Source organism: Panthera leo, chromosome B4, assembly GCF_018350215.1.
Source record: "Panthera leo isolate Ple1 chromosome B4, P.leo_Ple1_pat1.1, whole genome shotgun sequence".
NCBI lineage: Eukaryota > Metazoa > Chordata > Mammalia > Carnivora > Felidae > Panthera > Panthera leo.
Genome location: NC_056685.1, coordinates 107,816,287 through 107,834,523, shown reverse-complemented (window position 1 = coordinate 107,834,523; position 18,237 = coordinate 107,816,287). Strand labels below are relative to the sequence as shown.

At 36.7% G+C, this 18,237-nt stretch overlaps 1 protein-coding gene across 1 annotated transcript in view; it reads left to right on the top strand.

The window, feature by feature from the left end:
* The first annotated feature begins 421 nt into the window (after nt 1-421).
* Nucleotides 422-18,237, top strand: part of RASSF9 (Ras association domain family member 9) — a 28,480-nt gene continuing 10,664 nt past the window's right edge. Inside the window, exon 1 of the mRNA XM_042944650.1 lies at nt 422-832. Within this exon, the coding sequence (XP_042800584.1) occupies nt 786-832 (47 nt within the window). The 5' untranslated portion in view covers nt 422-785. The remainder of the gene's footprint in view (nt 833-18,237) is intronic.

The window sequence follows — 18,237 nt, the reverse complement described above, 5'->3', positions numbered from 1 at the left end:
GTCTTTTAGGTCCTTCAACTTTCGGAAAATGAACTTGAAAAGTGTGGATGCGTGGGGTTGGGGGAAACTCTTAGAATCTTGAACTCGGGGGCTCCTCTGAGTCCACCTTGATCCAGTCTCCGGCTTCGCTCCTCCTCCACGCATTTTAGAGCCCTGAACCCCCTCCCCCCCTCCTCTGGGCAGGGGAATTTTGTGTCGAATCGGTAGACAGAAAGTTCTTGGCCCCCACTCTTGCTTGCTACGATCAGATTACTCCTCACAGACTGGAGCTGGTTGGGAGGTGGGGGTATTTACTTTTAATCCTTTTATATGTGTTCAGTTCACCTTGTGTGGTTGGGTGTGGAAAGCGGGGGAGGGGGGTTTCCAAAGGGAGTGAAATTCCCATTCCATGGGTATTACCATGCCCGTGGGGTTGGCAGTTCTTAAAGTTTAACAAGTCTGCAAATAACTACAGAACACAATAGAGCCCCCCTCCCTTCCTCTCTCTCTCTCTCCTCTCTCTCTTTCTTTTCCTGCTTCCAAACGCCTTCTTCGAAGCTGAAGCTGGGCAGGTCTCCAAAGGTGCAGCAGCCACAACAATCCAGCAGTTCAAAGTCAGGCAGCAATTGCACAACTACCAGCAACTCTCTGAGCCTGCTGCTAATGAGCTGAAAGCCAGGACCGTCTGAGGAGGTGAAGAGGAAGCTTCCAGCCCTCCTCCCTCCAATTCGAAATCCAGATATCTCCACCCCCCACCCCAGATAACTCTGAGATACTGTCCTTGCTATTCGCTTGCCTGGGGGACCATGGCTCCCTTTGGAAGAAATTTGCTGAAGACTCGGCATAAAAACAGGTAAAGTTCAGCGTGTGTGTCCTCGGGGGCTTCTGTGTGAAAGTGTTATGTTTTGTTGCAATTAGATTATGATGAAAACTGTTAGGGGGAAAAGCTCTAGGGAATAAGGTTTTGTATTTATACTCAACTGGTGAGGTTATTATTCCAGTAACGGGGATCTCAGTGGCCTCAAGGATCACTGAAAATAAAAAAAAAAAAAAAAAAATATATATATATATATATATATATATATATATATATATATATTCTTTTTGTTCCCCTTTTGACCAGTCCTGGTTCCACAACTAGCATCATCAGAATCTCTCTTTGTGTTGCGGGGCATATTTGAGAGAAGTGGGAAGGCACGTTTCATTTTGGTTCAGACAGAGTTTTAGCATATTATAGGAAGGGTTAAATTTTTGATGAAGATAGAACTAGAATTTATTGGCCACTAAGTAGAAGGAAAAACACAGCTGTAGATACAATCCGGAAACAATGCTTTGGCTCCCCTTTGAGTGGGGCATTCCTGAAACCTGGAAAGTTCCCAAAGTGAAAATACTTTGTAGAGAAACTTTTTGTGAACTGATTCTTTCCAGTATGTTTGGGAACTTTAGGTGGTTGTAGGCACCAAAGGAGGATTCAGTCAGCTGTCCTCCTTTGTCTGCATTATTAGAATTTTACTTTGGTTTGATTTTTTTTGCTATTTCAAGCCTGCAATGCCCATAGTGTAAATGTGTAAAAAAAATGTATTTCTCTCTGTTTTTCTCTGTCTCTGTCTCTCTCTCTCTCACACACACACACACACACACACAGATTTTCACTGAGTTAGTATGTGTGTTTCAGCCCTATTAAGTATTTTATTAACACTTCAAATGTTACATTTTTATGCCAAAACAATTTGAGGATCATTTTAGACATGGGCTTTACTCTTTTAAAATGTATTTATTTTGGAATAAAGGCTTTTCGATAACTCTTCTTTCCATCATGCCTGTTTGTACTTGTCATAATTTACTTAGGGTAAACTTAAAAGCATACAATTACATGGTAGGAAATGATACAATTATTTTAAGGTGTCTGCATGGTAATATATAGTGATACAGTTTTAAAGTAAAGTTCCATACTTTGAGCTTAAATATCTACCTGTTTTTATTCCAAATGTATCGATGATTTAGTTGATTAAGTTTTCTGAAGAAACTAAAGCAACAATAATTAGTACTACAAAACTTTCTAAACCAGTTTTAGTTGCTAATGATTTGGTAATGTGTCACAAATATGGCATTTCTGGTAATTAGTGAAACTATAGGTTACAATAAAGACATATGTCTGATTATTTAAAAAATATATATTAGTAATGGCTATTAAAAATAAGTTTGTATTTTCCTACTGTCAATGCATTAAAAAATATTCCAGAAGGCTTCTCTTGCCAACAGAAAGTCTTCCTGCTTTTTAAGTGATTATTCAGTAGCACTGTTTTTGAAGTATGTTTGTTTAAATGCAATCAAAATATATAAAAAAATCACTTGGGGAAAAGTTCGTGGTTTTATAAAACAAGTTGTGTTTTTGGCATGCTTTCTGAATACTAACTACCTGTGTAGTTCAGGGTTGTTGCATGTGTGTGTTTTTGTTTTTGATTTTGATTACTATTAATTCTAGAATTCTGTCAATGGTAAGCCAAATAACAGTTCAATATCACCTTGTGTGCACCCCTGAGAGTTTGCCCAGGGAAGTGCGTCCACTTTTGCTATCTCAATTTTGCCACTGTACCCTCTACCATTAAACTAGCTTTCATTCAGGGAGGTGTGTGTAACAGTTTTTAATATGATATTTTCTATACAAAACTGTGAGAAAAATGGAGAGAACAATAAAAAATGCGGAGTTTAATAGTATTTCAGGTTTCTCTGAGAAAATGGAATGGTGTTCCCAGTGGTGATGCTTTATTGTGAACATGTTTTGATGAAAGCGGTAATAGTGAGGATATGTGTAAGTTGCTCTAATAATTGAGTGTTTCCTGTTACGAATTTGTATTTTTCCAAGCCTTAAGAGAAATTTAAGCCACAGCAGTGGTCAGAAAGATAAAATATGGATATCTCAAACTAAGCAGCACATAAACCATGTGGTGTTTTGAGATAGAATAAATATATATATTTTTTCAGTGTCCAGTATTGCTATAGATGAGATATTTTTGTGTGTTTTTTTGTTCCGTTTTTTTTAACCTTTTCAAAGGTGAAACTACAGGTGAAACTTAGTTACATGATTAAGTCTATCATTTTGTTTACTGCATTCCATAATGGCTTAAATAATCTTACTTGGACATATAGGAACTAAATATCTTTCCTTATATGACAGGTGACTCATCCTTTGATAGCAAATGTGATTGGTGATAAAACATTCATCTGATAAGCCATTCCTCAAATATATAGTATAGAATTCCTTGTAGAATGCAGAGGAAGAATTCCAGTGTTTGTGTATCTCCTGATACATAATTTCTACAAGTAAATTTCTCCAAGTAAAATTTCTACAATTTGACCATAAATGCATCTTTGTCAGCAAGGAAAAAATACAGACTACTAGAAGAAATATCAGGAACTTGAGATCATGAAATTTTGGCAAAGTTTTGTATCGAACTTTTCCGGATCTGTTCTCTTTCTGTCTTTTCAAAGCATGAGGCAGAAAATCTTATAGAAAATATAAACTGTAAAGCTTAGAGAGGGCAGTGCCGTATCTGTGTAATCACCATTGTGTGTTGTGCATAGGACAGTGCCTGGCCTATTATGGATCGGTAATACAGTTATTTATATAATTTTATAAATTACCTTATAAAAACCTTGTTACTATTTTATTCTGTGCTCATCATCTGAGGTCAGCAGGTATTGTATAAAAGTGAATACTTCATAAAGGGTAAAATCTAAAACCCAAATAAATACACAAATAATTTTATAGATTTGGACACCAAGTTAATCCTACCCCACCAGATAATCTTTTCTAAATTTTAAAAAGCATTTAAATTTTTTGAAAAATGAGGCAACAGTCTCTTGGGAATTTGAGAATAATGTATGATCACAAATGATTATATTTTGGCACACAAACTTTGTATGCTTTTCATTTCTACCTTTCATATAAATAAAAGAAATGGAGCCAGTCGAAAATCTTGCTGTTCATGATCAGAATTAACCTTTTAAATTTTCTAATTGTAGTAACAATGCCACAGATGTTTCATTAGAAGGAAGAAATAAGTTTTGCGGTTAGGATAAAAGTTGCTGGCAAGATGGATGTTTTCTCTGAAATTAGAAGTATGGTTATTTGTGAGTTCAGCAGAATGGAAAGCTATCACGTACTATTTTGTCTAACCTCAAATAAACACTTAAAATGTTCCTGAAATTGTATTAAGAAATGCCACGTATTTGAGTATGTGCATCTTTTTAGTTCCCAGGAGTTTCTGAAAGAGATTTCCCCTGATGATACCTGGTAACTTAAGTAGTTCTTGGTTGGCAACAGACAGCCCATTAGGAACAATGACTGGAATGCTTTATCCCTGGCAAAAATATACCGAGAGCAGGGAAGGCAGTGAAATTGAGCTCTAGGTTAAATCTTGAATCGTTGCTCAAACATCTATCAGCCAATTTAAAAATCCTCTACATAAGATCTTGTATTATGTACTGCATCAATTCATGAAACATGTCAAGGTGAAATGTTCTTAAATGGACTTTTTGAGAAAAATGTTTAAAATTATAGCTGGCTAACATTTTGATTTAAAGAACATCTTTATTAGCTGGACCACATTACAGAAAGTTTTGCTGTTATTTGATTGGTATGCAGTTCCAGGAGATCTGATAATAGTTCTAAAAATTCACAAGAGTGTGTCTCTCTTGTTTTCATTTTAGTTCTGAAAATAGAATAAAGTTGAGGAGGGGCATATATTTACCTCTTCCGGGTGTATGCGGATACCAGTCCTTGATAGGGAATTTCTTTGTCTCTAGCATATTGGGTTTCTGAAACAAGGCAATATGTTATCTGTACTGTTCAACATGCTTCTGTGCTCTAATATTCTTTAATGTATGTTTTCTTAGGAGTTTTTAAAGACATGTTTTTGGCAAAAGACACACACACATATAACATTTCCTTTTTTAAAAAAATAGGTTGTGATTGTCATTCCTGTGTAACCTGTTATAATAATACACCTTCTAGACAACATTTGCATATTTGTTTATTATCATTTAAGAAAAATTATTAATGTGAATGGTCACCCAAGGGCAAAGTAATTACTTCGTGTAGATAGAATAGAATCTTGGGTACATGTTCAGCAGTGATAAGCAACATATTTTAAGAATAAGAATGATCAATGAGGATAAAATATTCTGACAAACAAGGGAAATTATCCTCAATGGTTTATATCTGCAGGCTAGAATGCCCTCTGTTTTTATGAATAAAGTGACTTAAGAGATCTATAAAAAATTCTTGTTGAGTATACTCAGTAAGAACAGGGACCTAGATAATCAGTGAATAGGTTCTCAAATATCTGTTGATTGAATAAATGAATTCAACATATACTCTTCAAATACAGCTGGTCCCCATACAGTACTTGGATCAGAGTACATCGGTACATTTTCACTGAGTGGACGCATAGATAACTTAAAGAATGAATCCTTAAATTCAAGGTTGCCCTCTCATTATACCTGCTCCTAGGCTCAGCTCCTCTCTTTCAAATGGTGAATGGCCCTATTTGACAAATAGACTTTACCAGGCTTCTGATAGAAAACAAACCAAGTGGCAGGGTAAGTCATTCTTCTCAAGAAACGCTCTTATTTCCCTTCATGTTCCTTGAGTGCAACCATGTATGTATATGGGTAAGGTTTGGCAGATGATGGTGAATGGCTATTATAGATATCACTGCAAAGTGTGGAACATTGCCTCCTCTTTTTGAGATAACAGGAAAATATGATTGGGAACTATTTGTTTTCTTACATGATATGAGGATTTATTCTCTTTGTGTGAGAAAATTGTAGTTCATGACACAAACGGAAAATTCTAGAACTAGGCAGAAAAATAAGAATTCCAGCAGGGGCACCTGAGTGGCCCAGTTGGTTAAATATCTGACTCTTGATTTGGACTCAGGTCATGATTTCTCGGTTTCATGAGATCAAGCCCTAATCAGGCTCCTAGAACCTGCTTGGGATTTTCTCTCCCTGAATCTCTGCCCTTCCTCCTGCTTGTGCTTTCTCAAAAGAAAGAAAGAAGGGAGGGAGGAAGGGAAGAAAAGAAGGAAGGAAGGAGGGAAGGGAGGGGAGGGAAGAAGGAAGAAAGGAGGGAAGGGAGGGAAGAAGGAAGGAGGGAAGGAAGGAAGGGAGGGAGGGAAAAAGGGAAGAAAGGAAGGAAGGAAGGAAGGAAGGAAGGAAGGAAGGATTCCAGTAGGCATTGGGTTATATCTCCCATTTGCCATTACTAATTGTGTGCCCTAGGGCAAATATTTAATCTTTTTAATGCAAGAACAACAATAATGATAGCATGCAAAGAAAAATCCAGGTTTGGCAATTGGAGGAGGATTGCTCTTTAATAGAATACACAATTATGAGTAAAGTATTACTAAGATTATTCTGGGGAAAACAGCTATGCAAATGAGGCAGCACTTATGTTTAAGCTTCATTAGCTAGCTTCAGGGTAAATCCACCTTTGCTAGCTCTTCTTATAACACTATGTGCCACTGTTCTGAGTGGTTTACATAATACTTAAAATAATGCTGTGAAGAAGGTACTATTATTTTTCCTATTTTCCATTTGAGGCAATTAAGACACAGAGCAGTGCAACAAATAATAAGTGGCAGAAACAGGATTCGAATCCATGCACCTAACCATTATTCTGTATGGCCCATTTAGGACTTAGTTTTCTCATCTCTAAAACAGTGTTAATTCATAGACAAATGGAATAGAATAGAGACTCCAGAATTGGACCCACAAAAGCATGGCCAACTAATCTTTGACAAAGCAGGAAAGAATATCCAATGGAAAAAAGACAGTATCTTCAATAAATAGTACTGGGAGAACTGGACAGCAACGTGCATAAGAATGAAACTAGACCACTTTATTACACCATTCATAAAAATAAACGCAAAATGGACAAAGGACCTGAATATGAGACAGGAAACCATCGAAACCCTAGAGGAGAAAGTAGGAAAAAAACCTCTCTGACCTCAGCCACAGCATTTTCTTACTTGACATATCTCTAAAGGCAAGGGAATTAAAAGCAAAAATGAACTATTGGGGCCTCATGAAGATAAAAAGCTTCTGCACTGCAAAGAAAATAATCAACAAAACTAAAAGGCAACTGACAGAATGGGAAAAGATTTTTGCAAATGACATTATCAGACAAAGGGCTAGTATCCAAAAACTATAAAGAACTCACCAAACTCCACACCTGAAAAACAAATAATCCAGTGAAGAAATGGGCAGAAAACATGAATAGACACTTCTCTAAAGAAGACATCCAGATGGCCAACAGGCACATGAAAAGATGATCAACGTCGCTCCTCATCAGGGAAATACAAATCAAAACCACACTCAGATATCACCTCACGCCAATCAGAGTGGCTAAAATGAACAAATAAGGAGACTGGAGATGCTGGCGAGGATGTGGAGAAATGGGAACCCTCTTGCACTGTTGGTGGGAATGCAAACTGGTACAGCCACTCTGGAAAACAGTGTAGAGGTTCCTCAAAAAATTAAAAATAGACCTACCCTATGACCCAGCAATAGCATTGCTAGGAATTTACCCAAGGGATACAGGAGTGCTGATGCATAGGGGCACTTGTACCCCAATGTTTATAGCAGCACTCTCAACAATAGCCAAATTATGGAAAGAGCCTAAATGTCCATCAACTGATGAATGGATAAAGAAATTGTGGTTTATATACACAATGGAATACTACATGGCAATGAGAAAGAACGAAATATGGCCCTTTGTAGCAACGTGGATGGAACTGGAGAGTGTGATGCTAAGTGAAATTAGCCATACAGAGAAAGACAGATACCATATGTTTTCACTCTTATGTGGATCCTGAGAAACTTAACAGAAGACCATGGGGGAGGGGAAGGAAAAAAAAATTTAGGGGAGGGAGCCAAACCATAAGAGACTCTTAAAAGCTGAGAATAAACTGAGTGTTGATGGGGAGTAGGAGGGAGGAAAGGGTGGGTGATGGGTACTGAAGAGGACACCTGTTGGGATGAGCAGTGGGTGTTGTATGGAAACCAATTTGACAATAAATTTCATATTAAAAAAAAAAGAAAATCTAGATCTGAAAAGTGAGAAAGTAATCAATCTGAATTGAAAACAATTGAAAAATAAATTGAAAATTAAAAAATTAAAAAAATAAATAAATAAATAAATAAATAGATAAATAAATAAAATAGTGTTAATCCTAAACCACCTAGTGTGAGACTAAATCTGATTATATTTAAAAGACAGCACAGTACTAAGATAGTAATGAAATCTCAGTAAATATTCACTCCTGTTCAGGCCGGTAGGATTGAAATGCTATGAACTATATCTCTAAGTTTTTAATATTTACACATGGTATGATATTTTGGGCCTTGAAATCTCAACTCAGAACTTCTGTATTACCACTGATGTCTTTTCCTCCTTAGATACAAATAAGTATATTATAAATTACTGAATATGATTAGAAATGAGTTTACTAAAGTTGTATAAAACTATCTTTGCCGGGGCACCTGGGTAGCTCAGTTGATGACTCAGTCAGATGTTTAGTCTGACTCTTGATCTCAGGGTCCTGAGTTTGGGCCCCATGCTGGGCATGAAACCTGCTTAAAAAAAAAAAAAAAAGAAAAGAAAACTATTTTTAGAGCTTGATGTAATATTTGAATTTGAACAGCTTTTAGGTTCAATCCTCACACTTCTTTAGAGCCAAATTGTGATACCATTAATGATTTTGCAATGTGTAACATACCATAGTTTAAGGGATGTTTCCTTATGTGTCTTTGAGAAGTTTTCATAAAAAGAAAGGATACATAATTTAAATATTTCTGTCTTATCTTTGTCTAATAAAATGAAAGATTGAGTTAGATTTTTAAATCCTTTTAATTTCTAAACTTCTATGATTCTAAAATGTCCTCTGAAGAGTAGAATTTAATTCTCTTGCCTTGCTTTTACCTTTTAAAGATAACTTTTAATAACAGCATTAAAAGAAGGATTTTTTTTGTGCGTGTATAATTTTATTTTACCTAAAACATGATGCACTGCCACATAACCTCTACCACAAAATGTTGCCTTATGGTAAAGCTCGAAAGTGTTTATTTCCACTTATAAAAAAATGGGATTACTTTATAAATTATACTATCTAAGAATTATTGAGTGTTTGCTATTTGATATGCACAAGTTTTAGTTTAATAAAACAAATATATGAATGTTAAGAGTAGCTATCTTTTTATTTTAGCTCTTTAGGATTGGTAAACTCTGCATTTGGTATTGTACCAGACATGCAAAGACACAACCTAATTCCTAAGAGATTAAACTAATTGAGAGAACAGTACTGTAGTTAAATATCTCAAGCATGAACTTTCTTTTAAATCACCCTTCCATGGGAAACTGTCCTTGACAGGGTAGGTAAAATCACAATCTTTATGATGCAATTAAGAAGATGAGAGTATACTTGCTTGCAGTGGAAGAAGGCTGTTCCTTGGTACATTAGGTGCTCAGTAAATGTTTTTGATTGCCTCTAAGTAGAAGTAAGTAAAAGAGGAGTGCATGGAGGAAAAAAAATAATAATAAAAGGAGCATCATCATAATTAGATAGCATTTATTAAACTCCCACAGTTAGGTGACAGGCTTGGACAAGAGTAGGGAACACAGTAAGATGTGTAAAAAGATGTAGGAGGGGGCTGAATCACACAATGGTAAGACTGACTAAGATAGGATAATCAAGAGATAAGGATCGAGAAGCAGACAGAAATATGGTCAGTTTGGCAAGAATCCATAATCTTGGTGGGGTTGGTAAAAAGAAAGCATTTACAATTGAGGAAGTGCACAGAAAAAAATTAAGGATGTGTCTATATAGCAGTATTAGATTTACAATCTAATAATTATATTACATTGGTCAGTTTATCAGTTCATAAAACTGAGTTATTCTGCTTTGTAAATATTTTAAATTTTTGTTAATGCGATAGTGGTCCAACTTTAGCAAGTTTTTATGCTCACTAATTATGGTATACAGTTGACAGGAGTTTTGTGGCCACGCCTTCCTGATACACTGCACAGTACATGCTTGTTCTCAACCAATGACTAGGATTTTTTACAGCCACCTCAAATACTTCTAGTTACTCTACTCTTCATTTACTCTGATTTTTTTCTTTCCAAAAATTCCCTGCAGCTATTGGTTAACTGAGGGTACTTAAGATCCAATAGCAGAGCATTAGTTTGGGGAGACCATGGTCTTTCATAGTAGAGTCTGAGGATACCCACCCTCAGATCTGCACGTAAGGATCTTACATTTGCCTAGAAGCCATGAAAGATGATATTGAAAATCCATGGGTAGACATACAATAACCACAATCTCATATGAAGAAAATAGTTGTATACAATTAGGAAAAGTACTTATGAGGCTATAGTGGATGTTTGAGGTTCCATCCTTTTTAATAGTGTGGGAAGTTAGGCACTTTTTAGCAGTGGGCCACAATGTATTAGCCTTGGTTTCTTGACTGCCTGGGCTATTCTAGTAGTGAAAGTCAAAGAATTTCTTCCCAGAGCTATTAATAATAAGCATGAGATTTAGACTAAGTTACTTTTTAAAAAAAATGTTGATCATCTTTTTTTTTTTAAATTTCTTTTAACGTTTTATTTATTTTTGAGACAAGGAGAGACAGAGCATGAACAGGGGAGAGTCAGACAGAGAGAGACACAGAATCTGAAACAGGCTCCAGGCTCTGAGCTGTCAGCACAGAGCCCGACGCGGGGCTCGAACTCACGGACCGAGAGATCATGACCTGAGCCAAAGTCGGCCGCTTAACCAACTGAGCCACCCAGGCGCCCCAAAATGTTGATCATCTTTACTGGTTCTACGTTTAATTAGGAGAACTTAACATGATTATAGTTTCCAGGATTAAGTGAAATGACAGTGTGTGTTATATGATACCTTACAAAGTCTGAGCATACTACCAGACTACTTACTTATCTGCCTTAGCTTCTAAAAACAAAACATTCATCAACTATCCTGCTTTGTCAGATTTGGCAACTACTTACATATATTTGCTTTGTGATGACTCAAGATGATGGTTATTTGATGATTTTTAAAAATTCATAAATATTAAATTAACCACACGTTTTGGGGGGCATGATGAAAGAACAAAGAAGAATCAGATATGGATCATGCTTTTAAGGAATTTGCTGGTTAGCAGGTACACAGACATACATAAATTATTAAAGTACAAGGCAGGCGTTTTAAAGTATATTCAATGATAAATATTTATTTACCTTATAATATGTGCCACATGTTATTTTAGATGTTAGGGATGAAATAGTGAGAAAGATAATCAAGATCTCAGCTCTTGAACTGATGGTGTAGTGGTGGACAGGCAGGCAATAAACAAACAATAAATGAACAAGACATGTCAGATAGTGATTATTGTTAAAAGAGTCACTACGGAGGCAGAATTTTTTAACTATTTTTATTAGTTTATTTATTTTGAGAGACAGAGAGTGAGCAGGGGAGGGGCAGAGAGTGAGGGGGAGAGAGAGAATCCCAAGCAGGCTCCACGTTGTCAATGCAGAGCCCGACGTGGGGCTCAATCCCACAAACCGCTAGATCAGGACCTGAGCTGAGACCAAGAGCTGGATGCTTAACCGAATGAGCCACCCAGGCACCCCTGGAGGCAGAATTTTTCCGAATTCAACACTGAGTGGATAGGGCAGTAGACAATACCAGGGTGAAAAACAAAGAATCAATGATAACTATAAATTTGGGCTTGGGTAACTGGGAACATAGTGGTATGATCATAAAGAACAGAAAAAAATGGCAAACGTGATTTTAGGAAGGGAAGAACATCAGGATGAAGAGCGAAAAATTCAAGGTGTAATTTGTGTGTTTGCAAATGTTCCACCTCCAAACACCTGGTGTTTGGACACAACACACCTGAGTTGGGACTGTGAAAGCAGCCTTTCATCCAGCCTACTCTGCTGCCTCTTGACATCTATATGGGACTGATTAATATGGAGCATACTGCACCTGGAACAGGGCTTGAAAGGCAAAACATTGGTTTCCCAGTCAGGGCCTTCAAGCTGACTAATCCTATGTCAAACCTAGTCAATCTCCAGGAAGCATTTAGTGCCCATCCTTTTAGTGATCCTTTAATTATCACCTTAGTTGAAATTACTTCCAAGTATGGCCATCACTTCTAAGGGATTACAGATTTCTTCTGTTTAAAGATTTGGTTATTTTGACCTTTATATCCCCTAGAGAGTCATATGTAGAATTATGTAGATATGGGAGTTTAAATAATGTCTTAGTATTTAGATAAATAAAATCTAGATTTTGGGTGCAGGTAAATCATCTAGGTCAGGAGTTGGCAAACATTTTGTGTAAAGGCCACATAACCAATGTTTTAGGTTTTGGGGGCCATAATGTCACCATCCCAACTACTCAACTCCGTCAGTGTAGTATGAAAACAACCACGGACAATATATAATTAAATGGGCATGACTATATACCAACAAAACTTTATTTACAAAAATAGGTGGTGGGACGACTGTAACTACCAGGCCCTAGTTGACTGAAAATTTCTTTTTGTTTACTTCCCCCAAACACACTTCTACTTCCCTGCTGCAAAATAATAAAAAATAAATAAATAAATAAATAAATAAATAAATAAATAAATAAAACCAAACCAAAACAAAAGAAAGAACATTTAACATCGACTGTGTTAGGCACTTAGGCTTCAAAGATGAATGATTCAGTCCAGGACCTACCTGGCAAACTAGAAAAAAGAAGGTAGAAAATGCTATTACTGAACACATCAAGAAGGAGCACCCATTTCCATCTGGGGTGGCAGGAATGGGGTTATTCAGAGAAGGTAAGGGAATTTTCCTAGTGAAAGTGACATTTAAGAAGAGTAAGAGTTAGCTTCAGGCAAGGAAACAGGTTATAGAAAATCTCAGAATGAAAACAAAACCATGGCAGATGTAGTCCAGTCTAGAAATCCATAGGGTGATACATATGGCATCCCTTGGAACTATGAGAGATCAGGGAGAAGTTAGGGGTAGCTAGTTATGTGCATATTAATATGCATATCAAAGAGTGCTTGCCTATGATATGGGGGAATCTGATCACGTAAGGAATCCTAGGAGTAGGCAGGAGAGAGAGAGAGAGCAGGAGAGAGAGGGGGAAGGGCAGAGACAGGAGAGACGGGGAGAAGGAGAGGAAGATAGAGAAATTGAAAAAGGACTTAGAAACCATTTAAAGATTTTAATGAAGGAAGGTATACTGGTAGACTTACAGTTTAAAAAGGGCAGCCTGGCAATATTGTGAAGCACAAATGTGAAGTGGGCAAAAGTTTGTAATAAGACAATATGTAATAACTTACTATAGTAATCCGTTGTGAAACAGAGTTATCTGAATCATAGCAGTGGTGATTGACATAAATATGCATATGTGAGACATTTGGGAGAATGAATAAGACAGACTTAGTGACTGGTTGTTAAAGGGGGATGAGATAGAGAAAAGAATCTGAGGGAAGGGAAACAAAAATAATATAAAAACAGGGAGGGGGACAGAACAGAAGAGACTCATAAATATGGAGAACAAACTGAGGGTTGTGGGAGGGGGGATGGTCTAAATGGGTAAGGGGCACTAAGGAATCTCCTCCTGAAATCATTGTTGCACTATATGCTAACTAATTTGGATGTAAATTTTTAAAAATAAAAAAAGAAAATTAAAAAAAAGAAAAGAATCTAGAAAGATCCAAGTTTTTAAGCTTGAGAGAAAAGGTGGTGGGATGGTGATTACAGTCAGTAGGGTGGGGAATCAGAAGGTGAATAATAGTTTGTAATATGAGTGGAGAGGATGATGAATTAGTTTTGACCAGTAAAATTTGAGTTTCCTATGGATTATACACTATAAATATGAAGTAAGCATGAAAAATGGAGGTTGAGAATATGGATCCACAGCTCAAGGGCAAAATATTTAGATTTGGGATTATTAGCATACAATTGACTGATAAGGTTGTGGACAATATTAGACCTACCCACAAAATGTGTACAGTGAGACAAAAAATGAGTCACAGGAACTTGGGGGATTTTATTTGTATCAGCTATTACCTATTGCATAATAAAACATCCTAAAAATCAGTGGCTGAAAACAACTTGCTATTTGTCTTGATTCTTTTTTTCTTTGGAGATATTTTTTAATTTAAATTTTGGTTAACATATCATGCAATATTGGTTTCAGGAGTAGAACTCAGTGATTCATCACTAACATGCAATATCCAGTGCTCTTCACTAGTGCCTTTCTAATACCCATCACCCATCTAGCCCATCCTCCCCTGCCACCTCCCTCTGTCAACCCAGAGTTTGTTCTGCATCATCAAGAGTCTCTTGCGGTTTGTTTCCGTCTCTCCTTTTTTCCACTGTCTGGATTATTTTTTATTTTTATTTTTGTTATTTTTAAATTTTTACTTACTTATTTATTTATTTATTTATTTATTTATATGTCTTGATTCTGTGGGTGAACTGGGGGTGGTTCTTCTGCGGGTTTCACCTGGGCTTTCTCAATGAGCAGCAGGTTGGCCCAGGGCTAAGTTCAGATGAGACAACTGGCTCTCTCTCTCCATATGGTCTTTCATCTCAAGCTTTTTCAACAAGCAGCAGTTGGTATTCCAGGAGGAAGAAAGCAGAAGCGCCAAGACTTCCTGAGACCAGGAATCCAGCACTTGCCTGCATGGTTTTTACTACATGCTACTTGGCCACAGCAAGTCCCAAGGTCCATTCGGGGAGGAAGAAATAGATTCCATCTCTTGATGGCAGGAGCTGCAAAGACTCTGTGGCCACCCCTGCATGATACCTACATTTATTGAATATGAAGAGGAAGCAAAGTCCATGCAGGATCTGAGAAGAAGAAGCTAGAAAGGAAAAGCAAGAAGCTTGGAGAGTAGAATCCAGAAGTCAATAGATGGATTGCTGCAAGAAGAGGAAGGAAAGGTCACGGTGCATAATGTTACAAAGAGGTCAAGTCAGATCAGTTCCGGAAATGGCTGCTGGGTTTGACAGTTAGGAGATCTCCGATAAGCCTAAGAAGAAATGTGTCTGTTGGGGGTGGGTGGGGCGGAAGTCACTTTATGGTGGGTTGCTATTACTGAAAAGTGAAGAGCTAGAGAAAGTGACTGTGGATTCCTATTTGAGTTTGTGAACAAAAGATAGGTGGTGGGAATATGTGGCCAAAATGAGGGTGGTTACAACATGACAGGATAGTCAGAAGGGCCAGAGGAAAAGGTAGAAGATTAAAAAAAAAAATAAGAAGGGATAAATTTTGAAGCAAAGTTCTAGAGGAGGTGGAGGCAGCGAAATTCGGAGCATATTTAAAATTTAAGGTTTGGGGAAGGTAAACGGATTCAGGATGCTTTTGACATGGATGAACAATTCTCTTATCAGCGATATTTTCAAGTATCTCCTTTTTAAAAACAAAATGGCATCACCGGCCCTGGTATGTTCATATTTCTACACGTTGTAAAGTTGTTATTGCCCTTTAGGTAATTTATTTGCAACTAATCTGAAGGGCTGATTATTTCAGATGAAGCTTCTATTTGGAAGCTGTGTGCTATTACCTTTTATTATAGACTATGTTCAGAAAGTGGAAATCAGGGATAAAGGGTCTCATCTTGTGTTTTCAGCTATCCTATTGGGTAATTCAAATTCTTACACGTCTCTAGTGCCATGCCAACACATTTCAGAATACGTTTAGAGAGGGAAGAGTAAGTGGCTGCCGGCAGATACGAGCTAAAAGAGTCGATCATCAGGAAATATCTTCCACCAAGTAGGCAAAACCAATTATGGACTTAGCTGCCCACAGGAAAACTCATGTTAAAAGTTGACAGAACCACAACTATCATTAAACTAAATATTCAGGCTAAGCAATGTTCCTTTAATGAATATGCTTTCTTGTTATAAAATATTTCTCTGAAAAGTACAAATCAGCAAGGAAACTTATTTGCCAGGCACAGGTAACACTGGGAAATAAGCATAAGAATTTCCAATGAGATTAGATATTTGCTCAACATTTCTTCTGGTAAATACTACATGTTAAATATTTATAGTTTGATTAAATCAATTTCCGGAATCCGAACCATGAACCTGGTTTACTTAACCTCCATTGTCTCCAATACACATTCTTTACACATTCCTTTCCCTTTTGTCTGTTTATGGGAATTATGTATTATAGCTACCCTGCAATTATTTTATGTAGAGGGCTTTTCTTACTCCGTATGCTTGGCTTACTTCCTAGAAAACTAAACTAGCATTAGAACATAAACCTAGTGATTTTTTTCTGTGTGTGTGTGTGTGTGTGTGTGTGTGTGTGTGTGTGTGTTTGCGTGTATCCTTAACCTCCTGAGCCTCAGTTTCCTAATCTGTAAAATAGATTTAACAATACCACCCATATGGTAGGGTTGTTATTAAAATTAACTGAGTTAATATATATAAAGCCCTTACAACAATGCCTGACATGTACTAAGCATTCAACAAAGTGAGCTATTATCCAATGTATCCTCTCACACACACCCACCTCTCCCCAGTCACTCTACTATTTTTTTAAGTCCTTCAATTACCAAGTCCACACATAAATCATGTGAAATTACTATTTGAAAGGATCTTCTTGGTGCACCTAGGTAGCTCAGTGGGTTGAACATCTGACTCTTGATCACAGCTCGGTTCTTGATCTCAGTGTTGTGATTTCAAGTCCCCTGTTGGGCTCCACACTGGGTACATACTTAAAAAAAAAAAAAGTGTGAGGTCTACTTTACAGATAAATCTGAAATATTTTTATTTATTTATTTTTAAGTAAACTCTACCCCTAAAATAGGGCTTGAACTCATGACCCCAAGATCAAGAGCTGCAAGCTCCACCAACTGAGCCAGCCAAGCACCCCTATGGACAAGATCTAAATCAACATATTGCTCAAATTAAATCTCTTGAACCTCTTTTATTTACTCGGACTTTCTACAAAGAGTTATAGAAGTGGAGAATATATTGAAAACATTGAGGTCAATTACTGTTTTTATTATTATTTATTAAATAGGATTTAAGTTTTGTTATTTTTTTTTTAGGTTTTGGAATTCCATAGCATATTTGTTCAGAGTGTATCTCATGATTTTCAATATTGTTTAAGATGATCTTGAATTTTCAAAATCTCTCTTTTGTAAGCATATCTTTGCTGCTTCTGAGCTATATGACAAATTCCTGAACATAAGGATCGTCTTATCTTGCATTTTATCCTCCCCATTTATTCACATTAGCTAAAACTACTGTTTCATTGACAAATGAATGTTGAAGCAAGTTATAAAAACTCATACACCATAATTCAGAATGGACAGCTTATTTGGAGGATAGCTAACTTGGTATGGATTCAGTTAATTTATATAGAACTTTTTATTTTTAATACCTTTTTTTCTTTTGAGAGAGATTTTATACTCAGGAGCCTGTGCAAGAAGGGATGCAGGGGACAGGAAGAAGGAGAGAGGGAGAAGGAGAAGGAGAGGGAGAGGGAGGGGGAGATGAAGAGGGAGGAGGAGGGGGAGAGGGAGAGGGGGAGAGGAGGAGGGGGAGGGGGAGAGGGAGAGAGGGGGAGGAAATCTTAAGCAGGTTCCACACCCAGCATGGAGCCATCACCTGAGCCAAAAGTCACCCAAGCATCCCTTTTTAAAAATACATTTAAGCCTTTATCTTTACCCAATTTTTTTTCTAGATTTCTGTTTGTGTTTGGGTCATTCCTTTACTCTTATTACAAAGCTGCCCAATCATATACAAAATAAAAATTTTCTGTAACATAATAATGATAAAACTAAGTAACTTATTAGCTAAACTAGTTATAGTTGTACTGTGATAACTTTGATTATCGGGAAAAGATGCTATTAAATTTGAAAGTATGATATTTTATTTTGAAAATAGCCTGTGACTTATAATTTAAACATTCAGCAACCAAATTGATTATTTATGGCATCCTCAGCATTTTAAATTTTATCATTGGTATGGAGTTAAGCTTGTAAACACAAATATTAGTTTATAACCTTTGGTATGGAACTTAATTTGGTAAACTTGCTTTTTATCATCATCCATTTTTATTCTTTAATGAATTATATGCTTTAATTCAAAGAAATGTGAATTCCTACAAGGTATTATCAGACTTGAGCCTGAGATAAATATACTGAAATCAAATTTCTTTT